Source organism: Diplotaxodon limnothrissa, linkage group LG6 (assembly GCF_057381915.1).
Source record: "Diplotaxodon limnothrissa isolate DT_005_m linkage group LG6, D_limnothrissa_male_GT1.1, whole genome shotgun sequence".
Lineage (NCBI taxonomy): Eukaryota > Metazoa > Chordata > Actinopteri > Cichliformes > Cichlidae > Diplotaxodon > Diplotaxodon limnothrissa.
This window is the reverse complement of record NC_140601.1, coordinates 24,562,362-24,590,142: the sequence shown is the minus strand read 5'-3', so window position 1 is coordinate 24,590,142 and position 27,781 is coordinate 24,562,362. Positions and strand designations below refer to the sequence as shown.

General features: G+C 42.2%; 1 protein-coding gene across 1 annotated transcript in view; it reads right to left on the bottom strand.

The window, feature by feature from the left end:
• Window positions 1-501: 501 nt before the first annotated feature.
• pax5 (paired box 5) overlaps window positions 502-27,781 on the bottom strand; it is a 42,934-nt gene continuing 15,654 nt past the window's right edge. The window contains exons 6-11 of the mRNA XM_085355987.1: window positions 20,386-20,570; window positions 12,597-12,729; window positions 5,856-5,957; window positions 3,468-3,554; window positions 2,558-2,644; window positions 502-584 (exon numbers count right to left, since the gene is read on the bottom strand). Coding sequence (XP_085212113.1) covers window positions 502-584; window positions 2,558-2,644; window positions 3,468-3,554; window positions 5,856-5,957; window positions 12,597-12,729; window positions 20,386-20,570 — 677 coding nt within the window. The remainder of the gene's footprint in view (window positions 585-2,557; window positions 2,645-3,467; window positions 3,555-5,855; window positions 5,958-12,596; window positions 12,730-20,385; window positions 20,571-27,781) is intronic.

Sequence of the window (27,781 nt, the reverse complement as noted above, 5' to 3'; positions counted from 1 at the left end):
TAATGTGCGGTCATAAAAATAGCCTACTGTTTGAAAAAGTTGATTTTTCTCTGATCAGCTTAAATAATTTCATCAAAAATATTCCCAACTGGAAAACCCAGAAGGTCACAATACAGATAGTTTTAATGCTACACACAGTCCGCTGACTTTTGGTTTATGACTGGTTAAAAACTAGATAGGAATACGAAGGCTTGATAGTGTGGGAGGGTCCAAATTTCCAAAATCTACTTGTTTACATAATCGGTTATTGACCTTGACATACCTGTGTCCTCACAGTATTGTATACCCAAACAGTATTGTGCTGCAGCTCAGGAGTGTATTCGTTGGTTTAAGTGTCACTCAAAGAAAATGCAAACTTCACCGATGTCAAAGATTTGAATTCTTCTCCTCTTTGAAGTCCAAGCGTAGGCGAGTTTGTACTGAGCGGTTCCGATGCTATCCATCCCTCCCTCATCTCCTTCTCCTCCTCACCCTGCGACTTCCTGTGTCTACACGAGGGTGTCAGTGGCGGTCGTAGGTGGAGGCTGTAGCGGTGGCAGCAGGGCCTGCCCCTCGTGATGTTGCACTGTAATAATATGGCGATCCTGGAGGGGGAAAAAAGCAAACACACAACTTTTTTAAGTCACTTAACTGAAAAAAATATGAAAACGTGATGTGAATCCAGGTTCTTTAACCTTGGGCTTTTTTCTTGTCTACATAATTAGATTATTAAAACCTGTAATTTCTGCCATGTAAGAGCTGAAAGCAGAGAAAATACATTATTTTAAAATGGTGTGTGCTGAGCAATTTACAGGCAGAAACAGAACAGCGATGGGATTTATCTAAGAGCTGTGTTTGATGGAGTCCAATAAAAGGTTTTTTTTTATCTCTACTATTAAGGCCTAACTAACCATCAAGCATGATCGCTTCATGGTTAGTTATCAAGTGTTTGTATTTCCCATTCAAGCTACAGTTGACCACAGTAATCTGCTAGTGACCTGCTAGTGGTGCCACGCCCTCTTTGCAACCGATTTATCCTAGCAACTGTCAGAAATTACTCGCTAACTGCTTAGAGGTTACCAGGCGGTCACTTATTCCACTGTGATAACAGGCTAAATGTATAATAAAAGAAGTTTATTAAATGTGTAATGAAAGACGTTTTGTGATATTTAAGGATTTTTAGTATTTAAAGTTTTTGAATCATTTCACACAAAAAACGAATATTGAAGAAACTGCTTTCATTTGATCCCTTCAGTATATCTGACAAATCCTGATTAGCAGCTGTAAACCAGGTAAAACTGAAAGTGAACTAAGCAAGAACGTAGGCAATTATTCCTCTGTGGGCAGGAAAAGTACTTTCTCTTTCAAATAAGTTTGACTAATCTGGAGATTTGTTAATACGATTGTCTTGTTCTTTTGCTCATTTCGCTTCCCCGTGGACTTCTGTCGCAATGTCATCACACTGACAGATCGCAGCAATTAACTTGGTCAGAATATTTTTTTTTTATTACAGCTAGAACTGATGTTTAAAATGACAAAAAACAGCAAGACGGCTGTAATAAATCTGAATTCTCCCTGAACAATTTACAGCCTACTTAAATATGGTGTAAATGTGAAATGAGCAGCTTCAATTTTCTGTTCAGATTATATTTTACTTTGAATGTGAGCAGTGAAAGGCAGGGATGAGATGACATGAGCTGATGGAGCTAATGACAGAAAAAATAGTCTCTCTTTCATGTACAACCAATAAAATTAACTCCCTGACTCTTTCAGTCTTTCTCTCTCTCTCTCTCTCTCTCTCTCTCTCTCTCTCTCTCTCTCTCTCTCTCTCACACACACACACACACACACACACACACACACACACACGCACACACACACACAATCGTAGTGACGGTCTAAGCTGACACACTGAGTACAGCTCTACTACTGCTGATCCCCTGAGTCTATTCTCTCCCCAAGGGAGAGGTCAATTCAATACTGTAACCCCAAAGACACGCAGAAACCCACACTTACACACCTCAATACACACAGAAAAAAGCAGTCACCTGCACACACACATCCACACCTGTCTCCGTTCCTTCCATCAATCAGCCTAGCTGTGTGTTGACAGGTTATGTCTGTCCACAGTCCAGGTAATCTCAGGAGCCTCTTTGGGGAAGTGAGGCATTAAGCCGACCTGACAAACTATTTAGTCTCACTCAAGGTTTCAGACGCCCTCTTCTCCCCTTTTGCCTCTTCTTGAAAAACTCCCCTTTCTTTCATGTCTCACCATTTTCCTCATCCGTTCCTTATCCTTTCTTTTGTATCCAAGGCTCTCCCTTCCCCTGCCTTCAATCTTAAGCCTTTCAGTGTCTCCTAATGTGCATCTTGTCCTCATATTATGTGTCCACTCATCCGTTATCATAAACTTCCGTTACAGTCTCTCTGCATTTTTTCCCTTTTTGCATGCTCTACTGTCAGCTTTCCTCATTGTGGCATCCCCCCGTGCATATACAGCACCTGCGTGCTCACAAACACAATGCACTTATTTCTGTTGTACTCTCTTCATCTGCTTCTTTTGTCTTTCTCCACCTACCTTGCATCTGTCCTGCCTGGCTGGTGAAGAGACTGGAGGAGCAGCCGATTTCCGTCCCCAGGAGAGACCCATAATCCTGCTGAAACACTGGGGACAGAGGGATGGAGGGAAGGAGGCAAAAGGAGAGGTGAGGAGAGGAAAGGGTGGGGGTATGCTAAAGGTCATCACAGCGTGACCTCTCTCACCTATTGACCTTTTAAACCATCACCTTCTGACCGTTTCACCTTTAATCATGACCCTGAAATGGCTGCTTAGACAATGACTTTGACACCGACTGTTTTAGCTCAGGGTTAATGCCTCCTCTTAAACACTAATGCGGAGATGTAAAGACAGCGTTGGGATGTCTTTCAGAAACACACATCAATGGTTTTGGAAGTTAAAGGAAATGGATGCTGCCAAGATATCTAAAAACATTTGGGGGGGGGGGGTAGGTAATGCTTGCTGCTTATTAGAGTCCCTCAGATCAACACTGGTGACTCTTTGGGACTAAATAAGCTGTAACTGTTTGTTGCTTGGGCAAGCAAACAGCTAAGATTCTAATATATTATATTACTAACATCATTTCTTTAGATTAATTTTTAATCTAAAGGTGACTGAAACTTAAAACAATAGGTGGTCAGAGTCACTTTCCTCCATGACACCTATATATATTTAAAAAAAACAAACAGTTAATTCAGTTCATTCCTCTCTTGCTATATCTGTTCTTCAGATCCATTCACGCCAAAATTGCCTGTCATTAAAAACAAAAAACCCTCTGCAGACTGTCTGCTACATTACTACAAAGAATGAAATGTAATGCCATGAAAAAGATAAATAGAACAGTATTAGAGAGGGTGGAAGTGGGATGTAAGGTGGAATGTGATGAAACTCCACAGAATACGCTACAATAAACAATATGGGATACACCAACCTAATAGGCTGGGGTTAGGAAATCTCCATGATTCATTGTACGTTGAATACTGCGGATGGGAATATGGACTTCCGGAAAAATCTCCCCCTGTAGGAGAACAGAAAACAGAGACACAAGACATGGTTAAAAACATTAAAGGACAGGGAGGAAAATCCCATCTTGGTTTGGTTTAGGTGAGGACTAGCACAGTTTTAGATAATATTCAGGATATTATTCTTATCTCGTTTGGCAGGAACACATGCTTGTGGAAATACTTTGCTCTCTGAAGCTTTAACCGGCTTCTTGTGTTCAACAGAATATTTTACAGACTAGGTGATAGGAACAGAACAGGAGAGCTCGGTGCGAATGTAGTGGTCCTGCCATACAGTGGATGATAGTGTAGCTTTTCTCCCTCATTTAATACTTACTGTCTGGGGTCTACTCTTCCTTTTGCCTTCCCCTCCTGCTTTTCCCATCACCCCTTCCTCTTTATTTTTCTCTCTCGTCCTCTGGCCCGCCTGACTGCAGCCCGCCCGTCACCCTTCACATCAAAACAACATTCTCCTCCATTTCTTCTCCTCTTTTTTTCCTCCACATATCTCTGTTGACTTGCTCTCTTTTTTCACTCTTTTGCTCTTTCTTTTCTCCTGAACCTTCACTCCTCCCAGGGGATCCCTCTCCCATAGCTGACAGTCACAGACCCTGATGCCCCCTCCCTCCAACCACCACCCGTTCCTCCTCTCTCCTTCTCGTTCTGTCGGTTCTGCCTCACTGCTCTCCAACACCCCCTCTGAGTGTCAGCCCCCCTGCTGCAGAGAGAAAGACAGAGAGACAGAGAGGGAGAAGGCGAACAGCAGAAGAGAGTTGCTTGCTTAATGAAGGTATGATATTAGACAGAGCGAACAAAAAGGAGGATAATTTGCCTGAGAAGTGCTGAGATAAAACGTGCCGGAGCTGGAGAAGCAAAGTTTGTAGATTATCTCCTCGACTCATTCCAGTCAGCTCATGGATTCGTGCAGCTTTAAAAATGCACTGAGAAAAATTCAAATGCCTGCACTGTTTGTGTGTGTGTGTGTGTGTGTATATATATATATACACAAAACAAGTTTTCTTTGTGCTAGTGTGTGCATTTATGTGTGCGTTTAGCTGCGTCTGTCAGGTGGGGTCGGGATGTTGTCTCCATGGCATCCGTGGGTGCGAACATCCTCTCCCTTGTCATCACCGTAGTGACGGCAATGTGTCAGGTTGTTTAGGAGACGAGGAGCGGAGGGGAGAGAGGAGGGGAAAGAAGGCTCAGGGGTCTCCCTGGTGTAGCTCAGTGTCAAGGTCGCGCGCACACACAAACACACATACACACAAACAAACACAGCACACGCATAAACATCCAGCAAACCAAAAACACGCACACACACAAATATGCTGTCAAACCTGAGGACAGGACGGGGTGAGCGCAGGGGGACAGGGTGACAGGGTTACCCATCTTTAGACGTGTTGTTCCTACATGTCCACTGAGAGTGTGTGTTTCTGCGTGTCAGCCTATATGTGTGTGTGTTTGTCACAGACTGAATGATTGGGAATACAACTTGTAAACAGCATTGTTTTTTGACTTTGCTTCCCTCCCGTTTGTGTCTCTCCCTTTATTTTTCTGCAGTGTATTTCACACTGACCACGACCACCACTGCAAGTCTGAGAGAGAGCGAGCGAGAGAACAAGAATAGCGGCTTAGGATTGAAACACAAAAGCATCGTAGAAGGCGGAGTGGAAGGGAATGAATGAATTAGTCGTGGGTCACTGGTGATTCTCATTAAAAACAAATTACTAATGTTGAGGAGGGACAGCTGTGCTACTGTGGCTGGTTTCTAATGATACACACACACGCACAGACACACACGCTAAAGAGAAGCGCAAACACACAAATATATGCACACAAACAGACACACGCACCACCCCCTGGGAGCACTGTCACCCACAGTGTAGACAGACAAGAAAGAGGAAGTGGTGAAGCTAAGTACAGCCTCTGAAAACACACACGCTCTGACAAACATCCAGCAGGAACTTAGAGGATATGTACGTAGAGATGGGTTGACATCATGTGTGGCGAGAGATGACACAGCTATGTACATTAAAAGTAAAACAGCTTTAGCAAGTGTGCATTTGCCATTACTCATTTTGTGGTGACAAGTCTCCACTGTGGGAAGAAAAAGTAAGTAAGTTGTAAATATATTCATTTCAGTATGACCTGCTTTTAGGGTTAGGTTTGAGGCAGTGTTGCATACTTGCATGCTTAGAGAAGGTAAGTCTCCACACATCAGTGTAAGGTGATGGAAACATGACTGTGTGTGTGTGTGTGTGTGTGTGTGTGTGTGTGTGTGTGTGTGTGTGTGTGTGTGTGTGTGTGTGTGTACTCACCAGGTACCATTCCAGTGAGGGAGGGGGTGGAGTAGCTGCCCTGTCCAGTAGGAGGGACATGAGGAGGGTAGCCTGGCAGAGTGGTGCTGGCTAGATCTCGACCTGTAATCAAACACACACACACATTTGTTGTCATCAGTGTCTTCCTACTATAAGTGCTATTACACTGCCCTGTGTCAAAAAATAACCTTTCTACTGTTTTCCAGAAAATAATTAATATTACATAATTCACTGATGCTGAGTTGAAAATGGCAATAAAATTATCATCACATTTAATTTTCTCACAAAATGTGAATCCATTTTTCGCATAGGGCCCTTTTTTACTCATTAAAATTCAGCTTCTTTAACACAATTCACATATTTTTATAGGTTTCTTTTAACTGGACAGAATAAACAATTGACATGGATGCAAAGTTACTGCTTTTGTGCAGTAGGACAAAAGGCTGGCTCTGGAGCAACCTGGATCGTGCTCACAACCCACTGCACCCAAAAGATCTTCAGCATCACCAGAATAAACGAAGTCATCATCCATTAGAAAGAATGGAATAAGATCCTTCTCACAATGCCTATAAGAGGAAAGTCCGGTTCCTGGAGCCAGGAAGCTTTTCTCACTGAGTCTAGACTCAAGCATCTCATCTGCTTCCTTTGTCAGATCCGAATCTGGTACTAAGTCATTTAACTCTGACTAAGTGAATAACCGGGGGACAACTGAGACACTATAAGAGATCTTCAAAGTCTTCATCACTACATTGTTGCAGGCAAAACATCATCAGACTCCTTTCTCTCATCAACTAAGCCAGTGCTGATACCAAAGTAAGCAAAACATACCCTTTTCTTTCCTTCTTTCTTTCTTTCTTTCTTTCTTTCTTTCTTTCTTACAAAAAAACTGTTATTTTTTTGCTGCAGTTTGGATGTAGTGAAGCTTCCACGGGGACCACCCGTGGTAATCGGACCACTCATCACACACACACACACATACATATATATATATATATATATATATATATATATATATATATATATATATATATATATATATATATATATATATATATACATATATATATATACATATACACATATACACATATACATATATACATATATACATATATATATATATATATATATATATATATATATATATATATATATATATATATATATATAGGACAGTTACAAGTACTTGGGGATCCCGCAGGCGAATGGGAACCATGAAGAGGCCGCTAGAAAAGCTGCAACCACCAAGTACCTGCAGAGGGTCAGGCAAGTCCTGAGGAGTCAGCTGAATGGTAAGAACAAGATCCGGGCCATCAACACGTACGCCCTGCCCGTGATCAGGTACCCTGCTGGGGTAATAGGCTGGCCAAAGGAGGAGATAGAAGCCACTGACATAAAGACAAGAAAGCTCCTTACCATGCATGGAGGGTTTCACCCCAAGTCCAGCACCCTGAGGCTGTACGCTAAGCGGAAGGAAGGAGGCCGGGGACTGGTGAGTGTCAGCACCACAGTCCAGGATGAGACAAGGAACATCCAAGAATACATTGGGAAGATGGCCCCAACTGACCGAGTGCTCAGTGAATACCTCAGGCAGCAGAAACCCAAGAAAGAGGAGGGAGACGAGGAACCATCATGGAAGGACAGGCCCCTGCACGGTATGTACCACCGGCAGATAGAGGAGGTGGCTGATATCCAGAAATCCTACCAGTGGCTGGACAAAGCTGGACTGAAAGACAGCACAGAGGCACTAATCATGGCAGCACAAGAACAAGCTCTGAGTACAAGATCCATAGAGGCTTGGGTCTATCACACCAGGCAAGACCCCAGGTGCAGGCTGTGTAAAGATGCCCCAGAGACAATCCAGCACATAACAGCAGGGTGCAAGATGCTAGGAGGCAAGGCATACATGGAACGCCATAACCAAGTGGCCGGCATAGTGTACAGGAACATCTGTGCCGAGTATAACCTGGAAGTCCCGAGGTCAAAATGGGAGATGCCCCCAAGGGTGGTGGAGAATGACCGAGCTAAGATCCTGTGGGACTTCCAGATACAGACGGACAAAATGGTGGTGGCTAACCAACCGGACATAGTGGTGGTAGACAAACAGAAGAAGACGGGCGTAGTGATCGATGTAGCGGTTCCGAATGACAGCAATATCAGGAAGAAGGAACACGAGAAGCTGGAGAAATACCAAGGGCTCAGAGAAGAGCTCGAGAGGATGTGGAGGGTGAAGGTAACGGTGGTCCCCGTGGTAATCGGAGCACTAGGTGCGGTGACTCCCAAGCTAGGCGAGTGGCTCCAGCAGATCCCGGGAACAACATCGGAGATCTCTGTCCAGAAGAGCGCAGTCCTGGGAACAGCTAAGATACTGCGCAGGACCCTCAAGCTCCCAGGCCTCTGGTAGAGGACCCGAGCTTGAAGGATAAACCGCCCGCAGGGGCGTGCTGGGTGTTTGGTTTTTTTATTTATATATATATATATATATATATATATATATATATATATATATATATATATATATATATATATATATATATATATATATATATAAATTGAGATTTAAAGGAAAATTGATTAAAACCAAACTGCAAAATCTTTCTCACAGTGATGAGTGATTTCAATTAATATCACTTAATGAAAAGGGTAAGCAGTGTTTTTATTTTACTAAATCCTGCAGGAGCAGGGCATCCTTTTTTCCTTTTGTTTCCTCCAGTCTTGTTTTCCATCTCCTGGCATCTATTAATTTACCAACTTCCCCCGTCTCTCGTTACCTGAATCTCCCCTTCCTTGCTTTGTCTGTCACTTGGTGGATAGGATATATAACTGCATTAGACTACATGACAGTGTGTCGACCCAAATCATTTCTCTATGTTTGCGCGCAGTAGACACTGGAAGTGCGTGGAGAGGGTGCCCTCCATTCATCATCATCATATACACACACTCAACCACACACACATGCATCAACACCCTCCTCCTGCCCCCTGCACACACACATTTATCATCATCATAAACAGCTCGGATGCTAACACCATCAATCCCATTCACTTCCCTTCCACTTAACCACCACTAACTAAGTGAGGAGGAGGAGGAGGAGGAGGAGGAGGAAAGGGGAACAAGGTGGGAGAGGAAAATACAGAATATAAAAAACAAGAAGAACAGAAATAGCAAAAAGCAAAAAAGAGCAAACAGGTACGAGAATAAGAGAGGAGGGATATGTGCTAGAAGGTCAACAGCCGTAGTAGATAAATATTTGTTTTCATGAGACAGTGAGTGAAATGGTTTGGACATATGACCGGGAGGGTTAGTTGATATATTAGAAAAAGGATGTTGAAAAAGGAGCTGCCAGGCAGAAGGAAAAGAGGAAGATGAGGCAAGGTGGTTGACATGCAGAGGGTTGGTGTGGCACAGGTGGAAGCTAGGGACAGGGTGAGATGGGGACAGATGAATGGCTGTGGTGACACCTAAAGAAGAAATTGTTGAGTAAAAACAATATCACAGTATTAGTTTTCTCCATCTCCCGTATAAGTAACCATCCTGCACTCAAAAGTATTTTAAAGAAAGTATTAAAAGCTTAATTCAGTCATCCGGTATGGCAACCTGGATTTATAATGTCACAATCTACTATTTTATTTATATTTTATTTAGTATTTTATAAACTGCCTGTACATTATATTTGTTTGAAATGTATGGTTCATACATTGAATAAAGACTCAAGAACATAGACTGTACAGTAAAGATGGACACAGGAGATTGGCATGAAGTGTAGCCAATGCTGAAATGCTTTAAACTAGCAGTACCGATAATGACCAGCAGAGGGCAACTCCTCAGGTCTGATTGTGTAGAAGTGTGTAGAAGAAAAACATCCCATCGTTCAGTTTATTTATTACTTTTTTAAATGTTTTCCTCACAAGCTTCAATTTTTAATAGTATTTTTCGATACAGCATGATGAAATAAATTATGATCTATTCAGAGTACAATAACCAATAAGCAGGATGTGCTTTAGGGATTTGCTACTCTTGAATTAACAATTCAAAACAATGTAGACCTGCAGTGTGGTTTTTCAGTCAGATCTATGCCTTGCTTCTTTATGAGTTACACAAATACACATCTGGTCAGTTTTGTGTTGTTTTTTGTGTGTGTTTTTTTGTTTGTTTAGTAAGTTGTTGTTTATCCTATTTAATATCACACTGAATAACCCCTAACCCTAATCAAGCTAGCAACTATTGTGAGCATTAGCTTAATAAAGGATCATTTTAAAAGACCAATAAAGAATATGAAACTGCAGAACAGCAGTCCACACACAAACAGGCAAATTCTAATGGCTAAGCCAATGTTACGTAAGTGGACAAATCATTAATTGTAAAAGGTCCTGCTCTGGTCAAACAAAATTCAGCCAGTAAAAGCAGCACACTTGTTTTAGTTTGAGTATCTTAGAAAAAGCGGAGCAGGAGACTGGCAGATGCATTAGTCTAATGTCTGCAGTGATGCAGAGCCTATAACAGGATGTTGTGGAGAAGAGAGTCGAGCGAAAAGCAAAGCTGTGGGTAGTCAATGAAAACTTGAGGATGGATGGATGGATGGATGGATGGATGGATTTTATTGCAACCCATCAAATATTTGTTGAGCCATTTCACTCAACACTATTTAAAATATCTAGTTTCATAAATAAAAGGTCTGAGATCAAGGAAGTTGAATGGCTGGCAAACATTGTCATGTCTATGGATAATGTGGCCTCCAATTACATTTCAGCAAGTATACATAGATAAAAAATCCCAACTGTACATGTTCCCATGCTAGGGAAAGTGGACAAATGGAGCAATAAAAGAAAAACAGCATTTATGGTCCTTATCAGCAAAAAATGAACATCTTAAATCCTTTCATTTTTCTGTCCTCTTTACTTCCTATTTCCTTCTGCACCTCCCTCTCTACTTGTGTTTCTCCCTCACATATTGCTTCCCCACTCCAGCCTCTATCTGTCCCTCCCCGCCTCCTCTCTCCTGTCTCGTGTAGTAAAGTTTTTCTCTGTGTTTGACGCGACAGCGAGGCATTAGTGCAGACGGGCTACTCATCCGCTCAGGGTCAGTGCACAGGGCAAGGAGGAGAGGGAGGAGAGGCTGAGAGAGAGGAGAGATGGACTCTCTACAGCCCAACTTAGAGGGGGCAGACAGGGCCAGATCCTCTGAGGTGTGTATGCATGAGTGTGTATGTACACGAAAGTGCACACAGCGTATTTGTGCATATGTTTGCCAGTTGTATTGATGTATCTGTTCTCCACAGCTTTCCTGCAGAGGTCAACGAACAAGTACAAGTCTCCTCCACGCTCACTTGCAGCTACAGATGAACACACATCCTCTGCCTCTCTTACTCTCATACTGTCTGCCTATCTAACTCTCCCATTTCAGCCAGCCATCAAAGCAACACATGTCAAACCTGGAGGGATCAAGCGGGCACAGTGTGTGTCCCTTTGTGTGTTTTTGTGCTATAGTAGACTGGGTGAAGTTCAGGATAAAATAAAATGCCCTACAGATTTGGAAAGACCTTAGAATTGAGGGATGAGAGTGTGAGCGTTGCTCTACAGCATGTGTCCAGTGTATCACCACTTCAAGGATGCAATAACATTGCGTCAAACACACAGACGTCTGATCCCCTTAAGGGAGCTCTATTCTCAGGGAAAAAACAGGCAAGGAAATGTATGCATAATATTCAGAAGGTGTGTGTGTGTGTAACAGAATGTGTGTGTTTGCATGCATAAGCAGAAATGGAAATTTTGATCTTGCTCTCTTTTGCTCATGCTCTCCGTGTCTCGCTCTTTCTCTCTTCCAACACGAGCAGGTAATATTCCTCAGTGGTTTCAGGCGGCAAAAACGAGCCCATTCCCAGATATCCCAAATTCCCAGCTCTATGATTCCCCTCATTACAGATGGGAGCGTCAAAGCCTTGTCCAAGTGCTCCCTGGTCTACTCTTAATTAACCACTGCCTCTCCCAGTGCCCCTAAATGGAAAAGGAGGAATAGATGAGGCTCTCACTTTTCATCCATCCTTCCACCTTTCTTTTCCTCCTTCCCTCTGAGTTTCCTTCCTCCTTTGAGATCCAAAGCGTTAAGCTCTTTAAGCCCTGACAATTTTGGAGCTCCTGCCACTGCTGAGGTAGACTTAAAAAGCCTTTACTTTACTCTCTGGGTGTGTGTGTGTGTGTTGTTTAAATACGACTGTCAGAGCTCCAGCTAAAGCTTGACTCTAAAGTATAAAACACCAGAGTTTTGTCTTCTGACTAAAATATTTTATGGAATTTTTATGTGTGAATTATGGGATTGTGCAGCAATAGGTTAGCAGTTTTAATCCTAAAACTAAACAAACCCAAGCAATCTTTTAATTCTCTCTTTAAAAACAACAACAAACATTCACATTTTTTTCGTGTAACCAAATAGGAGGGTAGAAATTATAAAAGAATTCAAAATCTCACTCTTCATAGTACACATGCACTACTTTTTTAGACTCTTTCATACATTAAATATCCACAACAGATCATTCCTCTAAAAGGCAAGAGCAACATGAAGAAAAGAAATGTGTACAGAAACTGATTGGAAACGGGTCATTACCAAGTGAAGCTGAGGTTGGAAAAAATAACTGAGTACAAAACTTCATGGAAAATTAACATTTATATGAAAACCCTTTATTTAGTCATTTCAAAATGTCTCTCAGAGGTGAAGTTAAGATTATTAGCTAGGTGTAACTTTTACCTGGAACTAGTGAGTAGGACTGTGGACCAGAGACGCTGGCTCCTAACTCTGCCCCTGTGCCCGGATTGGCCAAACTGTTCTTCATCTCATCCAGTCCTCCTGCTAATGAAGCCATGGCTGAATAATCTGACGTCTGGAAGAAAGGAGGAAGTAAACAAAGGGTAAACTTATTAACAAAAATCAAAAACAACAAGTACATGTTATGAGGCTAGCTTGTTGTTAGATCTAACGCGGATGCAGTGTTTGTTACATCCTGCTACATTTTCAGCATGCTGCACTTTCCTCAGAGCAGAGAGCAAAAGCGCTTTAGAATGAACACAAACTCACAGACACACACAGACTCACACGCACATACAGAAACACACCTACAGCTGAGAGTTTATTGATCTGTTTACAAAGACAGGGATTTACTGTGCAACCAAGTCCAACAGTCTATAACCACAGGATCAGCTTGCTCTTTCTCTTCATCCCTCACACACACAGGATACATAGACACCCGTATATATATCCACACATACGCGCTGGCATTACATAGACCACGGCTAACACAAAGCCTCTTGTCTCCCCAGATACCAACAACAATAAGAACTGTGATCATCTCAGCACACCTACACACGTTCTCCCAGTGGTGTTAACCCAGCATACACACACGCTGCAAAAACTTAAAAAGCACTCAGAGAAGGCTGAAGTGACAAAACAATATGTCACTGTCTGAATGTGCAGTTTCTTTAGAAACAAAATAATATTGAAGTTTAAAAAAAGGAAGGCTGAAAAGAAATAAAGAAACATGTGATAATGTGATCCAAACAAAAAAACACTGCAAAAAAACAAAACAAAACCCACAAGCACATGAAAGGAAATTAGCTTAACTAGCAAGACACACAAAAGAAGAAACCCAGAAAATACAACAGTATGCTCGTACAGTACACAAATGTCAAATAACTCACTGTCCACAACATGGGTTATGATCTTTGGATCATACGGACACAACTTTGAAAGAGGTCTTTAATAACCCAGCCTGGCTGAAAGGCAGTGAGATGGGTGGATAATGGAAACTGTCCGCTAACCTGTGTTTGACCCCAGCACAGAGTCACGACCCATCCATCCTCATTTCTCTACTAGACAAGTGTGTGTGTAATTATGTGTGGTCCAGACATTACTCATCATGCAGGGACTTAAATCACTGTACACAGTGACTTACTGGGGACTTACCTCTTATTGGGACAAAATCCCCGTCATGCAAATGATTACATTTTAAGGTGAATATATGTCTTTTTTGTAGTGTTGGGCAGGTAGGTAAAGGTTAAAGTCATGTATTGACCTCTGAAGTCAGAGATACGCACATTGCCGTGTGTGCAATAATAATATTAATAATAATAATAATGATAATAATAATAATAATAATAATAACGAAGGCTGTGCAGAAATTGACACTTTAAAAAAAAAAAGGTTGGCTCTCAGCATCAGGGAGTTTAAGCTCATCTGTTCCTTAAAACGCAGAAAAGGAAGTAACATCATAAGTAAGTCAGTGCAGAAAAGAGGTGCACTAGAAATAAAAATGTGGGGCTTACAATAAAATATTTAAGTCCATTCCTTGGTGACTTTGAGACAAGTGATCATATAAATAAACCTTGTATTACAGCAACAAGCAAATGCAAGCAAAGCATACAGGCAAACACCATTCATTACTCTGTGGCCACAATTAAGACTGTGTGGAGTAGTACATTCAGTCGTTTGCTCATTAAATCTGTCTGTTGTGTTAATTGACTACTGCGAGGTAAGCTTTAGCTCTTTTTTTAGGTAAGAGTTCATGTCACATGAATGTTTCTGCAGCAGCGTTTTTAACCGGAAAGCCATAATGACTGAGCTAACTAAACTGCTCTCAGTCAGCTTCAATTAATTTGTGTATGTACTAAACAACCCTACTCACAGTATTGGAAAAGAGACACATATTCATCCGGAGTTCGGCAATTAAATATAAGCATATAGTGTATGATTATTGAGGGGTGGCTTAAAAAAAGCTTAGTAAGTTGGTCATTAAATTCTCCTCCTGACTGCATTTTGAAGCACACTCGACCAACACACTGAACCTCAAACTGTTCCCACTGTACGAGTAAATAAAACTGAGCAAATGAAATATTGCACTTTATCGCATGAAATTCCTTCTGTAGCTTTTCCTCCCATTCAGTTACTACTGACCTGTGTGTGTGTGTGTGTGTGTGTGTGTGTGTGTGTGTGTGTGTGTGTGTGTGTGTGTGTGTGTGTGTGTACACTAATGACACCAATCAGAATTTCCTTTAGGTGATGAGGTGAGAGTTTTGCACTGACCCTTTTAATGCGTCTGCATCTGTGTGTGTGGAGGTGTAAGTGTAGGCGTGTGTTTGTGCTCACTGACCTCTTAAACACCCCTGTGCTCGTCAACACACAACACAACCACTGGACTGTGACCTGCCAAATAAGAGCTTACGCAGTACACTACACACATCCTCCCTCACTCTCTCTCTCTCTCTCTTTGGACTTCAGACACACTTTTAAGCTCTCTTTTCTCTCGCACATCAAACACATCACACACATCACACCTGTAGTTTCTTCATCCAATCATATGAGCTATCACTGCTCAGCCGCCCTCCCCCCCTTTCTCTTGGCCGCTCTCTGTCTTATTATAATGGTGTCTAATGTGTCCATGTATCCGTGTGTAGATGGGGGCCAGGCAGCAGCAGCACCAGAGAAGAAGGGGTCTGCCGTGGTAATTGGCCATGATGAAGTTTGGCCAGTGGGGTGACAGGCCCGCTAAGGAAGATGGATCATTCTCATTCGCCCCCGTAAATGTTGTCAATTCCACCGCTCATACAGCGCCATCAGCCCTCATCAAAGAGGAGGGACGCAGCTGCCGGGCCATGGAGGGGTTGGGGTTTGGGGTTGGCGATGCTGATGGGGAGGGGTTGTTCGGGGCAAGATGGGAGGAAGCAAGTAAAGGTGGCAGGAGGGGGACCTGGCAGATATAAAGGGTCACTATAAAGAAATAATAAGGAATAAGGAGGAGACAGGAAATGGGGCTGAGATGGAGGGAAATGTTAATCGATTGATAAATTAGTGGGATAGAGAAAAGAATGTAGAGCAGGGCACTCAGCAGCAGCAGCATCCCACCAATATATGGTAATACTGAGAACTTGGTCATTTTTAGTTTTTCTTCTGTGACCAATGAGTTAAAGGATTTGAAGTTAACTAACTCACAAACTTTACATTGCTTTGAATCCTAAGTCTTCACATTCTTGGATCTGTCACCCAAAGTGGACTCCCAGGATCAAATTTCACTTCATTACTCCACTAAAGTTACACATCATGGACGGCACTCACTGTTTTCAGCGTTTTGTTTTCATTTTATATAAATGCAGCATGTTTTTTAGGGTATAACATACACAATTTCTCATTGGTTGATTATTGCTGTCTGCTTCGATGCATTTTCTCCTTTCTTGTTTCGTTAACTCTGTCCTCTAAAGGGTTAGCAGATAGCAGTCCTTTATCATAACACTTTAACTCTTTAAATGCAGCTGCACTAAGTTTTAATCTCACTCGTTCTATCACTGTGTCTCTTCCACGCAGCAGCTTGGTCTGCTGAGTCAGAAATGGGACAGATGTGCCCAACCCAGCCAGAGACACACGCATAAACACAAACAAGCACACAAATACACACACAGACCGGCCCTTCTGTACCATTTGCATAATAGTATTTCCTATTTTCACCACTTCCAAAATAGCTCGTGATTTCTCCATCTCCTACTCTCTCTCTCCCATTCGTCACATTGGCTTGAGTGCTCCTGATGGAAAATTGCTTGACTATAAACAAATACAATTCCCTGAGTGGCCCACAGACTGAGACAGGGATGAGACAGATAAATTCCTTCCCCACAGAAGGAATTTATCTGTGCTCAAACTGAGCGTGGCAGCAAGGGGAGGATACTCATTTCCAAACAGCTCCTTATGAGTCACGGGGCCGCTGTAGGCCACATGAGAGGAAGTTTTTACATATTTTATACTTAATTAATTTATCTAAGTTTTGCAGTTGTTTACTGTTATACTTCTTGTATGCATGATTTAAAAAAAAACGTTTAGTGTAGTGATTACACAATGACGCAAAGTCTGCTGGGTTTTTTTTTTTTTTTTTTCAAATTTGAGCAGCATGGTTGATGCGTCTGATCACACTTAAATAGTTTCAGTGTTAATAAAAAAATGTTGTGGCTTTGTGCATCTAAATCCAATCTTCACCTGAAAGCTACTTTTAACTGCATCCAGACGCCCTTTCTGTTACAACCCCACAGAGATTTGTGTCTCCTCCTAGAAACAAAAAGTGTATCTTTTACTTTTCAGTTAAATGTGTGAACCACTACACTCTGGAGCCATCAAATTCAATCTCTAACTGCACTGTGAAATTTCCTACAGGATACTTTAATAAGCTCATGCTATAAAGCGATGAATTTAGCGTTATTTCTAGTTTCCCGACTACTTGTTTTCTCTTGATTTATTATTTGTTGTGTGGGGAAAACATTCTGCGGTCAATGATGAGACGAACTAGCTGAAATGACCTGAGATGCATTCTTCATTTTTGTGTTTAGTGCAGCAGTAAAGAGTAGACAGGAAAGAGGGGAAGACACAAAGGGTCAAGGGGCAGATTCAAACCCGGGCCGCTGCATTTCAGCCACAGGGCATCTGAGCCAAACTGGAGCCCAAGATAGAAATCCTTTTAAGTAAAGAAAAAAAAATCTATAATATCAGTCTCATTTTTCTCCGTCCACATCTCAGTGTAAACTGCTTGGTACTGGGGTGGGCGTTTGGACCCAGGGCAGCACGGATGGGCGGGGGTGCTTGTCAGCCCTGCTGATTTATCACCTGGGTAATAGAAAGTGATTGAAGGGAAATTCAAATGAACTGTCTCTGACAGGCACACATGCAGACACACATACGAGCACGCACACATAAATTAATAGCGGGGCTTAATAGACTACAGGGTGAAGTGGAACAAGAGCAGGAGAGGCAGATGAGATAAAAGCAGGGCTTGTTAGGAAAGAAAGATAAAGAAAAAGGTCTGAAATAAACAGGATAGACGAGTAACTACTGCTGACAGATAAAATAAGATTTGCTTGCGAGCGGTATTGCTTTTGGTCTCTTCAAGTGGGACGAAGGAAGACAAAATAATGAGTAAGCCTCATGTTTTAGTGCAAGAAAGCTAAAAAATAATGAGGAGCTTGACGTAACCACTGAGATTACAGTTTATTAGTATAACACCTGAATCTGAGCCTCTTGCTCTTCTGTCTTTACTTTGGTTTTCACAGTTTTGGACACGTCTTTGTCCGATGCACACACACTGACACGCGTTTCGTAAAAGACGACCCCATACAAAACATCACCAGCAGGGACAAATCTGTCAGGAATGTCAGTCGCAAGGCAGGGTGACCCCCCTTGACCATAACCCCACCAATAGTGGTTACTGTGCACACTCACGCACACGTGTACACACACCTCAGCCCACATACCAAAGAGCCTAAGCTGTGGCTGTCAGCGTTAAGGCTAAGAGTGTCAATCATTCCCAGTGGGAAAAAGGGGGGTTAGCAGAGGTGGAGGACTAGATAGTCATGTAGATTTGTGTGTGTGTGTTTGTGTGCATGTGGTTGTGATTGCTTGGGTCTCTTTGTAATGCACTTCTTGAAGCCAGTTTGACCCCAGTTTGATTCCCCTATCCCAGACACCGACCCCAGTGGCTTGACCAGGCTCAGACAGGACACTGACCTATGAATCATGGGTATTATAGTCTTGAGTCCCAGTCTATAGAGCTACTACAGCCAATCCCTGTCGACCTCTCGCCCTGTGCCACTCAAGTCCCCATGTCGGTCAGAGGAAAGAGAATGGACTAAAAAGCCAAACTCTGCCCTGTAGGTCTAAGGCTGCAGCCTATTTATGCTTCCATATACTCCGACTACTCGGGAGTTTGCTTGTACTCTTGCCCTTGGCACTGACTGAATAAATAAACCAGAAGCAGTGTCAGCTTGAAAGCTCGCTGAAACAAAAATTTCATTTTGAAACATTGGCCAAATATTTCCTTAATATTGACCGTTGGGCTGCTGATTAGAAGGCATCTGAGAAAAGGTAGAGAGAATACAAATGCTAGCTTGTTGTCATTTTGTTATTCAGCATACCACTTACACCTGTCTATTCCACTCAGATTTACATTAATTTACTCCTGAGAAAGGGCGGGAGGTCAATTTAGATGCAACATTAGGACACACAGACACACCCTTTCTCGCTCTCGGTTTTCTTGTCTCGTTTTTTCTCTTTTTCTCTCACATGCAAACGATCACACGCATACGCACATTCCCAAGACGCATCAGCATGCGGACAGCGGCACTGCCGTCCCACCAAGCAGCAGGAAGTGAGGTCATAATGAGAGTCGGGTCAATATGTTCATTAACCCCTGTAGTGTGTCTACATTATAGGAACATCAATAGAGCAGGTCTGACTCATCACAGTGTCTATCAGACCAAAGAAACTCACAGCGGTTTGTCAAGCCAACAGTGAAAACACGACTTGATGCTGACACTTTGAGAGCTCACAGCAACATGAAAGAATTGGGGAAAAGACAGGATGAGTGAAGCGCTTGGATAGAGAGAGAGCTTTTTAAAATGGGATTATTTGTTGTGCAATGTGACAGCAGTCAGCAACATTGACATGGCATGGCAAGGCATAGCAGGCAGGCTTTTTTTTTCTAAAAACAGAGACAAATATTTTATACGACAGTCAGATAAACCTTAAATGTTAACTGATAAACTACAAACTAATCTGGCTTCTGTACTATGTAAATCCCAAAATAGTCCATTACATTTTCAGGTTTCCTGCCTTACATTTTTTTCACTATCAGCAACAAAAAAAAAAAAGAAATTTGCACCTGTGTCCACTGGAAAACCCAAATAACTGTCATATTGGTGGCAGTTTGAAACTCCTGCACACTGTCTCTTTAAACGATGTGACTTGTGCCATTCAACAGTTTTGCTCTTATTGATGGAAAGACCAAAAACAACAATGTGTTAGTCTAGCGCTGTTTGCTTTAATTTTGTTTGCATGTGTGGCACGCAACCGTTGAGCATTAGTTCTTGGATGTTTTTATTTGGAGATTCCAGGTTGGTGAAAGTAGGCCGTCTTCTAATCAAAACATATACCCTGGTGTAAAAAAAAGCGTATGCTTTTTTATATTCTGCTTATTTTTTGTCAGAGATTGTAAATAAAAAAAACACACGTTCTGAAAAGGATGAGAGGCCCTTTAACCTCTGTGCTGCAGTTACACCTACATCCCAGGTAGGCCCATGTATTATTTTCTTGACTATAACCAGAGGTTGTGAAGGGCCACGGTTAGCGGGATAAAAAAATGTATGTCTTTGAACGAGGACAAAGCACTTGTTAGGGGGGAAACATATTTGTTGCTTTGGATCTTTTCATGGTCTTGTAAACAGTAAGAAAAAAAATGTCTGAACTCAGCGAAAAAAGACTTACAGTATAGGATGGCTGAATGGCTGTTGTGCTGTGACAGTGACTTGAAGTACACTGCTGTGTCTGGTGGCCGTGAGGTGATAACACAGGAACCGCCACTTCTGCTTTAGTCAGCTCCTGTTTGTTTTTCATGAGCGGTTATCTCCTGTCACAGCCCCTATTTTTCATTAGCCCACAACTACATTCTTGTTGACTCCTAACCTCTTCCCAACCTCAGCCTCAGCCCAGAGCCTGCACGATGCCTCGCCCTTACCTTGCCAGAATCAGGGCTCACATAGAGGTCAGAGCTGGACTGGATTGGACAGGATGGCTGTCTGTCAAAGAGGCGGTCCAATACCTCGATCTGCTGTGGCGAGAATAGCTCCCCTCTCATCTGCTTCCTGAGGAAGTCCCGCCCACTGTGGCCGTGTCCATTGGCCAGCGGTGACTCCTGCAAACCTGCACAGAGAGGACAGGTGAAAGGAGAGGGGTTAGACAGGCTGTAAATGCAGAATTTTTAAGAGAGGAATGATAACTGAAAGGGAGAGGAAATGAGCAAGATAAAAGGAAGCTTTTGCGAGTCTGGTTTATGTTATGGAGGGAAAACCCAGACAGACAGCGATAGAGGAATGAAGGGAGTAGTGAAAGCGTGTGTTGACAATATAAATCACTAAGACAGATGTGGAGAAAGAAGTTAGTGGACTCAAATGAACTCCAGTGAACTGATTTAAGACTGAGCGACTTCATAGATTGTGGAGGCTCAGAGAAAATGGTATACAAATGCAATCCATTACCAAGCATACACTGTCTCTCCTTCTTGATCTCTAAAAAGTACACTCTCTCCTCTCATATATACACACTTGTCCGTCCCCTCTCGTCGTATCACACATACACACACATCCACACAAATATATATTGCCACGGTATCAGTATTAGACTGTGAGCTCTCGTATCCTGCAGTTATTGCAAGGCTGAGGGACTGAACGAGACAATTATAAGAACTCTGAAGAGTCGCGGCCCACAAATGATTAGAGAAGAGAGAACGAGAGAAAAAGATAAAGAGAAAAAGGGGATGAGGGTGAAAATCCCCACTATAGAGCCAATTCAGCGTTCCAAACCACTCCTGAGAGCCTATTTTAGTCCTGGGGGTCACTGTGTGTTTAGTGTGTGTATGTGCGTGAATGTGTGTCCAGGGTAGTGATATGACAGACAGGTGGAGAGGGGGGAGGGGGCTTCAAATATATATATATATATATTTTTTTTTTTTTTTTTTTTCCATTTGGAGTGAAAATACAGATTCATTTGCACCAGACTAGTTCTAATAAATAAAAAAACTGAAGAAAGAAAGAAAAAAATGTCTGTCTAACCATATTTAACCTCAAGGGATGCTTCCTGTTTTGAAATTCTGTAGTTGTGGATAACTTTTAATACCACTACATGTAGTTACTGAGACCTGTGCTACTGCAGGGGAGACTATATTCTTTTTATAAAGGTTTGAGTGTTTGTTAAAATGTAGTATTTCAGATTTAATGACTTCAAAACTACAGAAGTGAGTTTTGCTAATCTGATTGTATAAGTCAGTGAGAATTTTAAATTACTTCTTCTTTCATTTATGAGCAGGAAACATTTTTCCTAATGACTTTGTGGTCTTATTTACTAGTTTTCAAGTTTTAATTGTATTCATTTTGTTAAATAGTTGTTACCCATCTGTATAAAATAGATGATAAATCAGAGTATAATTCACTTTGTCATAAAGAAGTAACTGAGGTTTCAACTAAGGACTGAGCTGAGACAGTGTAGTAATCTATAAGAATGACAGGTTTCCTCTTTAACATAGTTTTACTTAATCTTATTCATTCTTTATTTGTTCTAGTCACATTCCTAAAAACATAATCTAAAAAAGGTTTTACGACATAAGCAAGAATTACTGGTTTAAAGCAAAGATGCAATGGGTTTTAAGTAAGCAAGTTTAGCTAGATTACATTGAGGAAAATAAGGTGTTTTGTGAGTATACCTGAGGAGTCAGAATTAATTGATCCTTTGTACAAGATAAGAGGATTATGTAAGTGTACATTTTACATCCACAGTAGCCTAATAAGGAAACTGACAGTTTGTTTGTTTGTTTGTTTTTTCACTTTTTCCGTTGTTTTGGTTCATTATTTAAGTGATCTCTGTGCACATCCAAGAGTGACAGGCAGAACAAAGACTATGTTAAAACATTTGGTAGATTGGCATATGGCACTGTGACGATATAGAGGTTAGCACTTCTCCTCTAAGCAGGAGGTTCTGGGTTTGAAGTTGTTTGTGGGCTGTGGCCTTTCTGTGTGAAGTTTGTGTGATCGCAATGTGGCTGGATGGATTTTTTCCAATAGTCTAAAAAGTTTCAGGTTAAACTGGCTATAGGTGTGAGTGCAAATGCACCAGGTTAGACTGAAAACCTTTCCTGGATGGATGGATGGATGGATGGATGGATGGATGGATGGATGGATGGATTACAGTCCCAGAGTTGTATAACGGTACCAAAGCTGGTTGCAAAATGTTTGCTTACAGTTTGATGTGTGTTAGCTAAATTTCAAAAGTTGATAAAAAGGATCAGTCTTGGCACAACCTGTGGCTTTGGATCAATTCAAAGACTTCTAGCAAACCTTTAAATCTTCAGACAGTATCCTACAGTGCTGTGTCACACACTAAACCTCCCTCTACATCTTCAGTACACAAAACCCTCTCTCACAAACAGAGGTTTGATCATAATCTCTCTCTCTCTCTCTCTCTCTCTCACACACACACACACACACACACACACACACACACACACACACACACACACACACACACACACTCATATACAGATGCTGGGAGTAGTGTGTGTATGGTCCAGGTCTCCGGTGACAGACCAATCAGGGTGGGAGATAAAGCCAGTATGATGCTTTAGCCTGGTAACCCAAGGCAACCCATTTAATCCCACCGGCCAGTCCCCATGATGGAATTCAATTGATCAATCATGTAGCTCTGATGGCACCATTTCAGCCAGCTTATTGCTTTCTGCTTTCTCTCTGTTGCACACACAAACTCTCTCATATGTGCGCAGACACACACACACACACACACACACACAAATGCACCCTGAAAGACTGACCTGTGTCTGTCATGGTGGAGCATCCACAAAGAACCAGAGAAAGACAGAACAGGGGAGATGACAGAACCTGCTGTAATCGAGCAGTAAGAACAAAGCTTTTACTTATGATAATCAATATTGTTCATTCATCTGTATGAAGTTGTGTAAAGGTGTGTGTGTGTGTGTGTGTGTGTGTGTGTGTGTGTGTGTGTGTGTGTGTGTGTGTGTGTGTGTGTGTGTCTGTCTGTCTGTCTTGAGGTGTGCATGCATGGGCCTTGGTATGGATGTGATTGAGGCTGTGAGTGTGGGTGGGTGGGTAGCTTGATATCCGGCTGGTCTCATTGTATCCATGGATGGGTAAAGAAACTCATTGCCGTGACGGGTTAAATCCTATTCACTGTTGGATGCGCGCACACACGCACACACACACACAAACACACACACACACACAGCTGCCTCTATCTCTGTGATTCAGTCTCAGAAGGGAAGCGCTTCTCTTCCCTCTTTTTCAGAGCAGAACAAAACAAACAATGAGCCCTTATTGTTCTCTCCTTTCTGCCTTTTTCCTCTCTCTTCCGCCTTCTCTGTCTGTCTCTCTCTTTCTCCCTCCCTCCTGCCTCTCTTGCTCTCTCTCCATCACAGTCGTCTTCCATAACAGCCTGCTGCTGCCATTTTTCCCAAGAATCCAGAAGCAGTTGAATTATTAAATCCAAATACCCTAAAGAATTAGATGAGTTGTCACTTATTTGTCTGTTTTCCTGCCTGCTTATACATGCATGTCTGCAGAGGTTAGAACACCACCAGTGTGCTCCTTTTTGCTCTTGACATAGATAATCATGCTGATAGCCTAAGTGTCACAAGTCTGACCTCACAGCCCCAGCTCTTCCCTGCATGTGTGTGTGTAATGATTTTTTTTTGTCTGTGAGAGTGTGTATGTGCCTGATCCAAACTCTAGAGATCAAAGTTTTTGTAAGCCGGGAGGAGCTACGCGCGAAGGGCGACGATCCCCTCCCTCCACCCTGCATCTCTTGCTCACTCCCAGCATCTTTTATTTTGTAAGCTGCCTCATGTCACAGTGGATGCACAAGGGGGTGAGAGGTCAATCTGGCATTCTGGGTAAATGCCATTGAAACTATTTGTTGTTATATTTTGAAAAATGTGCATGACTTAAAAATACTGAGAGTGGATTTCCCCTCACAGATTTGAGGAAGAAAAAAACAGCACTCCCTTTAGTGACCGGCCCACCTGTCCTGAACTCCACATGCATGTTGGATGCTTGCACACACACACACACACACACACAGCAGCAGCAGCAGCAGCAGAAGCTTCAATGTGTAAAGTGAATAGGTTAAGGTACAATAGTCCCCTTTTGGCCCCAGAAGTCAAGTTCTTCCATTCACACCCATTCATCTCCTTTCTGGCCCCAGTCACCCCCAACTTCCCCTCGCTTTGGCTGGGGGCACAGGTCACCACAGGGTTTTACCCCCACAAACTCCTCCTACCAACACACAAGAACACATACATACACAACACAAGCTACTGATCCCTCCTTCCTGTGTTCACGTGCACAGCAGCTGTTTGATATGCTCATGGCTAACAGTTTCCATTGCACGCGTTGACGTCCTCACAAGCACATACAGCAGATATGATATGCAATGATATGATATAAAAAAAAAAACAGCAATTTCATCACAACAAACTAAGCATCATTTCACTCATACTGCACACCTTGCAACAGATTAGGATGGCCAGACCAGCTCAGCACCAGAACTACTGATTTATGTTTTACCAGTTTTAAAAGTCAATGGCCTGGAGAACACGTTCTAATGTAGATGTGTTTTTAGCAAATCGAGGGGGCAATATTGTTGACCAGATGGCAACAGTTCAATTGAGGAGTCAGTGGGGTGCCTCTTGTGAGCTAGAATATCATTTGCTTTATTTATACCTCTGTCTCTGTAGATACATTCCATTATTGAAAACATAATATTTTCCACAACACATTTAATTCAAAGAGTAAACACAATCTGCTGCAGGAATTGAGATGCTGTGGACACCAGGGAGTGTGGAGTTCAACAACATGTAGCAATGAGAGACTAAATAATTGGTGGAGGCACAAAATGAGTTGGTACCAAGTTAAAATTCAACTTCATGGGGGGTGATTGAGTGAGACAGATGCAAAGAATACCACTGACTGATGTGAGAATTATGGGAATTAGACAAGAGGTTTACCTACACTAGCAAACAGCCTGTCAGCTACAAAACAATGGATGAACCACTCTGTATGTTTACTGATGTTGGTACAGTTTACTGGCTATATTGGCAGAGTAGCAGATGATGTAGTGGGACAGAATATTTTCAGTAACAACTTGTTTTTTGTGGTCAAAAGGTTTCTTTTGTTCAGTTTATGTGGTCACTCCACATGCTCCAGTATAAGCTTATGGCTTAAGCACATTGCGAAGCAATTTGTAACTAGTTGTACTGGTTTATCAGCAGGGTTAGTGGATTTAATCATTAGGAAAAGGTATAACTTCTCATACCAGTTTAGGAAAGAGTCAATGGCCACTGTTAATCCTCTCTGTCACGTAGGAGGCTCACTAAAAGAGTATGGGCTGCATATGTAATAAAATGCCTGTTTATTAAGCATGCAGACCATGCCGCCTTAGGATCATCAGAGGATTCAGCTAACATTAACCTGCTCTAATAAATGAATTAATAAATAAAAATAAGAGCTGCAGTGTGTTTGGGGATTTTTTACACAAAAAACTCAGGAAAATTGCAACAGACTGACTCAAGGCTCCCCCCCCCCCCCCCCCCCCGCCCCCCCCAAAAAATGGACCAATGGTATCATTGTTCTAAATGCGTTCTGAACTACACAAACTGTCACATTGCTGTATGTGTGATATATCCACCTGTACAAAGAGAGACAGACAAAGTCAACAAAAGAGCCTTGGTGATGTCCGGTGTGTCACTGTAGTGTACTGTGGGTTTATGCCTTCCTTCTCCGTGTGTAAGAATGTCTGCAAAGACGGGCATATGGCCGTGACTCGTCGTCAGAAGCTTGCCTTATTGTTTGCCTGTGTATGTGTTTGTCTGTCCATGTCTGTGCATGCTGTTCCCCCTGTCGCCCCTTGCCGTGTGTGTGTGTCATTATCCAGCGGGGGCTGCTCTAATGGAAGCTGTGATTAGCAATGCTGTTAATTAGACCACAGAGCCAACCGCGCAGACCTCTGGCACAGAAACGCTGCAGATAAAACACACAAGCGAAACGTGACACGGAGAGACATAATGCTCGAATGATGCTTTCTGAATGCTTCAATGAAACGAGAAGTGATACAATGTTTCGATTCGAACTGTGAAATGGAAAGTCCAGCAGCAGTCATAGAAAACCGGCAGACAGACCACACATGTAGCACATGGTGTAGTGTGTCATGCACATAAAGAACAAAGTGAAACAATAATACCGCTAATTAGGCTACAGATACTTTCCTTCAGCAACAGATCTGACTGCAGAGTTTCTGCTGAAGACAATACAGCACAGAATGGGGTGGATTAATACTTCATATTATTTATGTCAAAGAGGCATGGATGAAATCAGTCAGAGACCAGTTTCACTGTGGCCGTTCAGACTTATGATCACTAACACAGGTGAATCTGTTAATCTTTCAGTCTTTACTCTGTCAGTGAGCCAAAATGTGGACATGACAATCACTGTGCTCTGTGCAAGTGCTCTGATCTTATTCAAGAGCAGCAACTAAAATCAGAGTCCCGTCAAACTTAGTGTAAAATTTAACCGAATATATCTAAAACATTTGAATTTGATTTGTTTCTCTTCAGTTCTGTTGCGCAGATATCATACATGCACATCAAGGTAAGTCAAGGTGTGCATGCGAGATAACTTAATGAATACGAAATGTGGAAAATGTGAGGGAAAATTGCCATTTTACATTTGTTTCAAGTGTTAATGTGAGAAAAGGCAGTTTCCTCATCGTGTAGGTTCTTTGTCTGCCCCAGTTTTTAAAGTCTAGAGTGTGTCTCAAGCTTCACCGGGTGTTTAAGCCTGCTTTTAGAACACTATGTCACATTTTGCTTTTATGGATACACCAAGTCTTCTACCTCAACCTTAACTTTGTAACATATTTTGACGTTTTATGCAGTTGCAACAGAAAGACGGAGGAAACCCCAACCAGCGGATGATCGCTGAACAGGATGAGAGTGCAATTTGTTGTTATTTTGGATTGAGCTAAAACCTCATTTATCAATGGACAAACTGTTCACATAGTAAGTCAAACTTTGATCCAGTGTATCAATGATATATGTGTGCATGTCTCTATGTCTGCGTTGGGTCTAAAGTCTTTGTACTCTACTGATGGTTAAGTGGGCTGAATCCGAGCATATCAAGGTGCACCTGGGATTCACCTGGAACCTGCTGGAGTGTTCTGAAAATTCATCAGCAGTGGGAAAAAGGATCCCACACTGTATCTGTGTGTGTGTGCGTGTGTGTGTGTGTCAGGGAGAGAGAGAGCGAAATAGCCCCCAGTGGCATTCTGTCACCCCC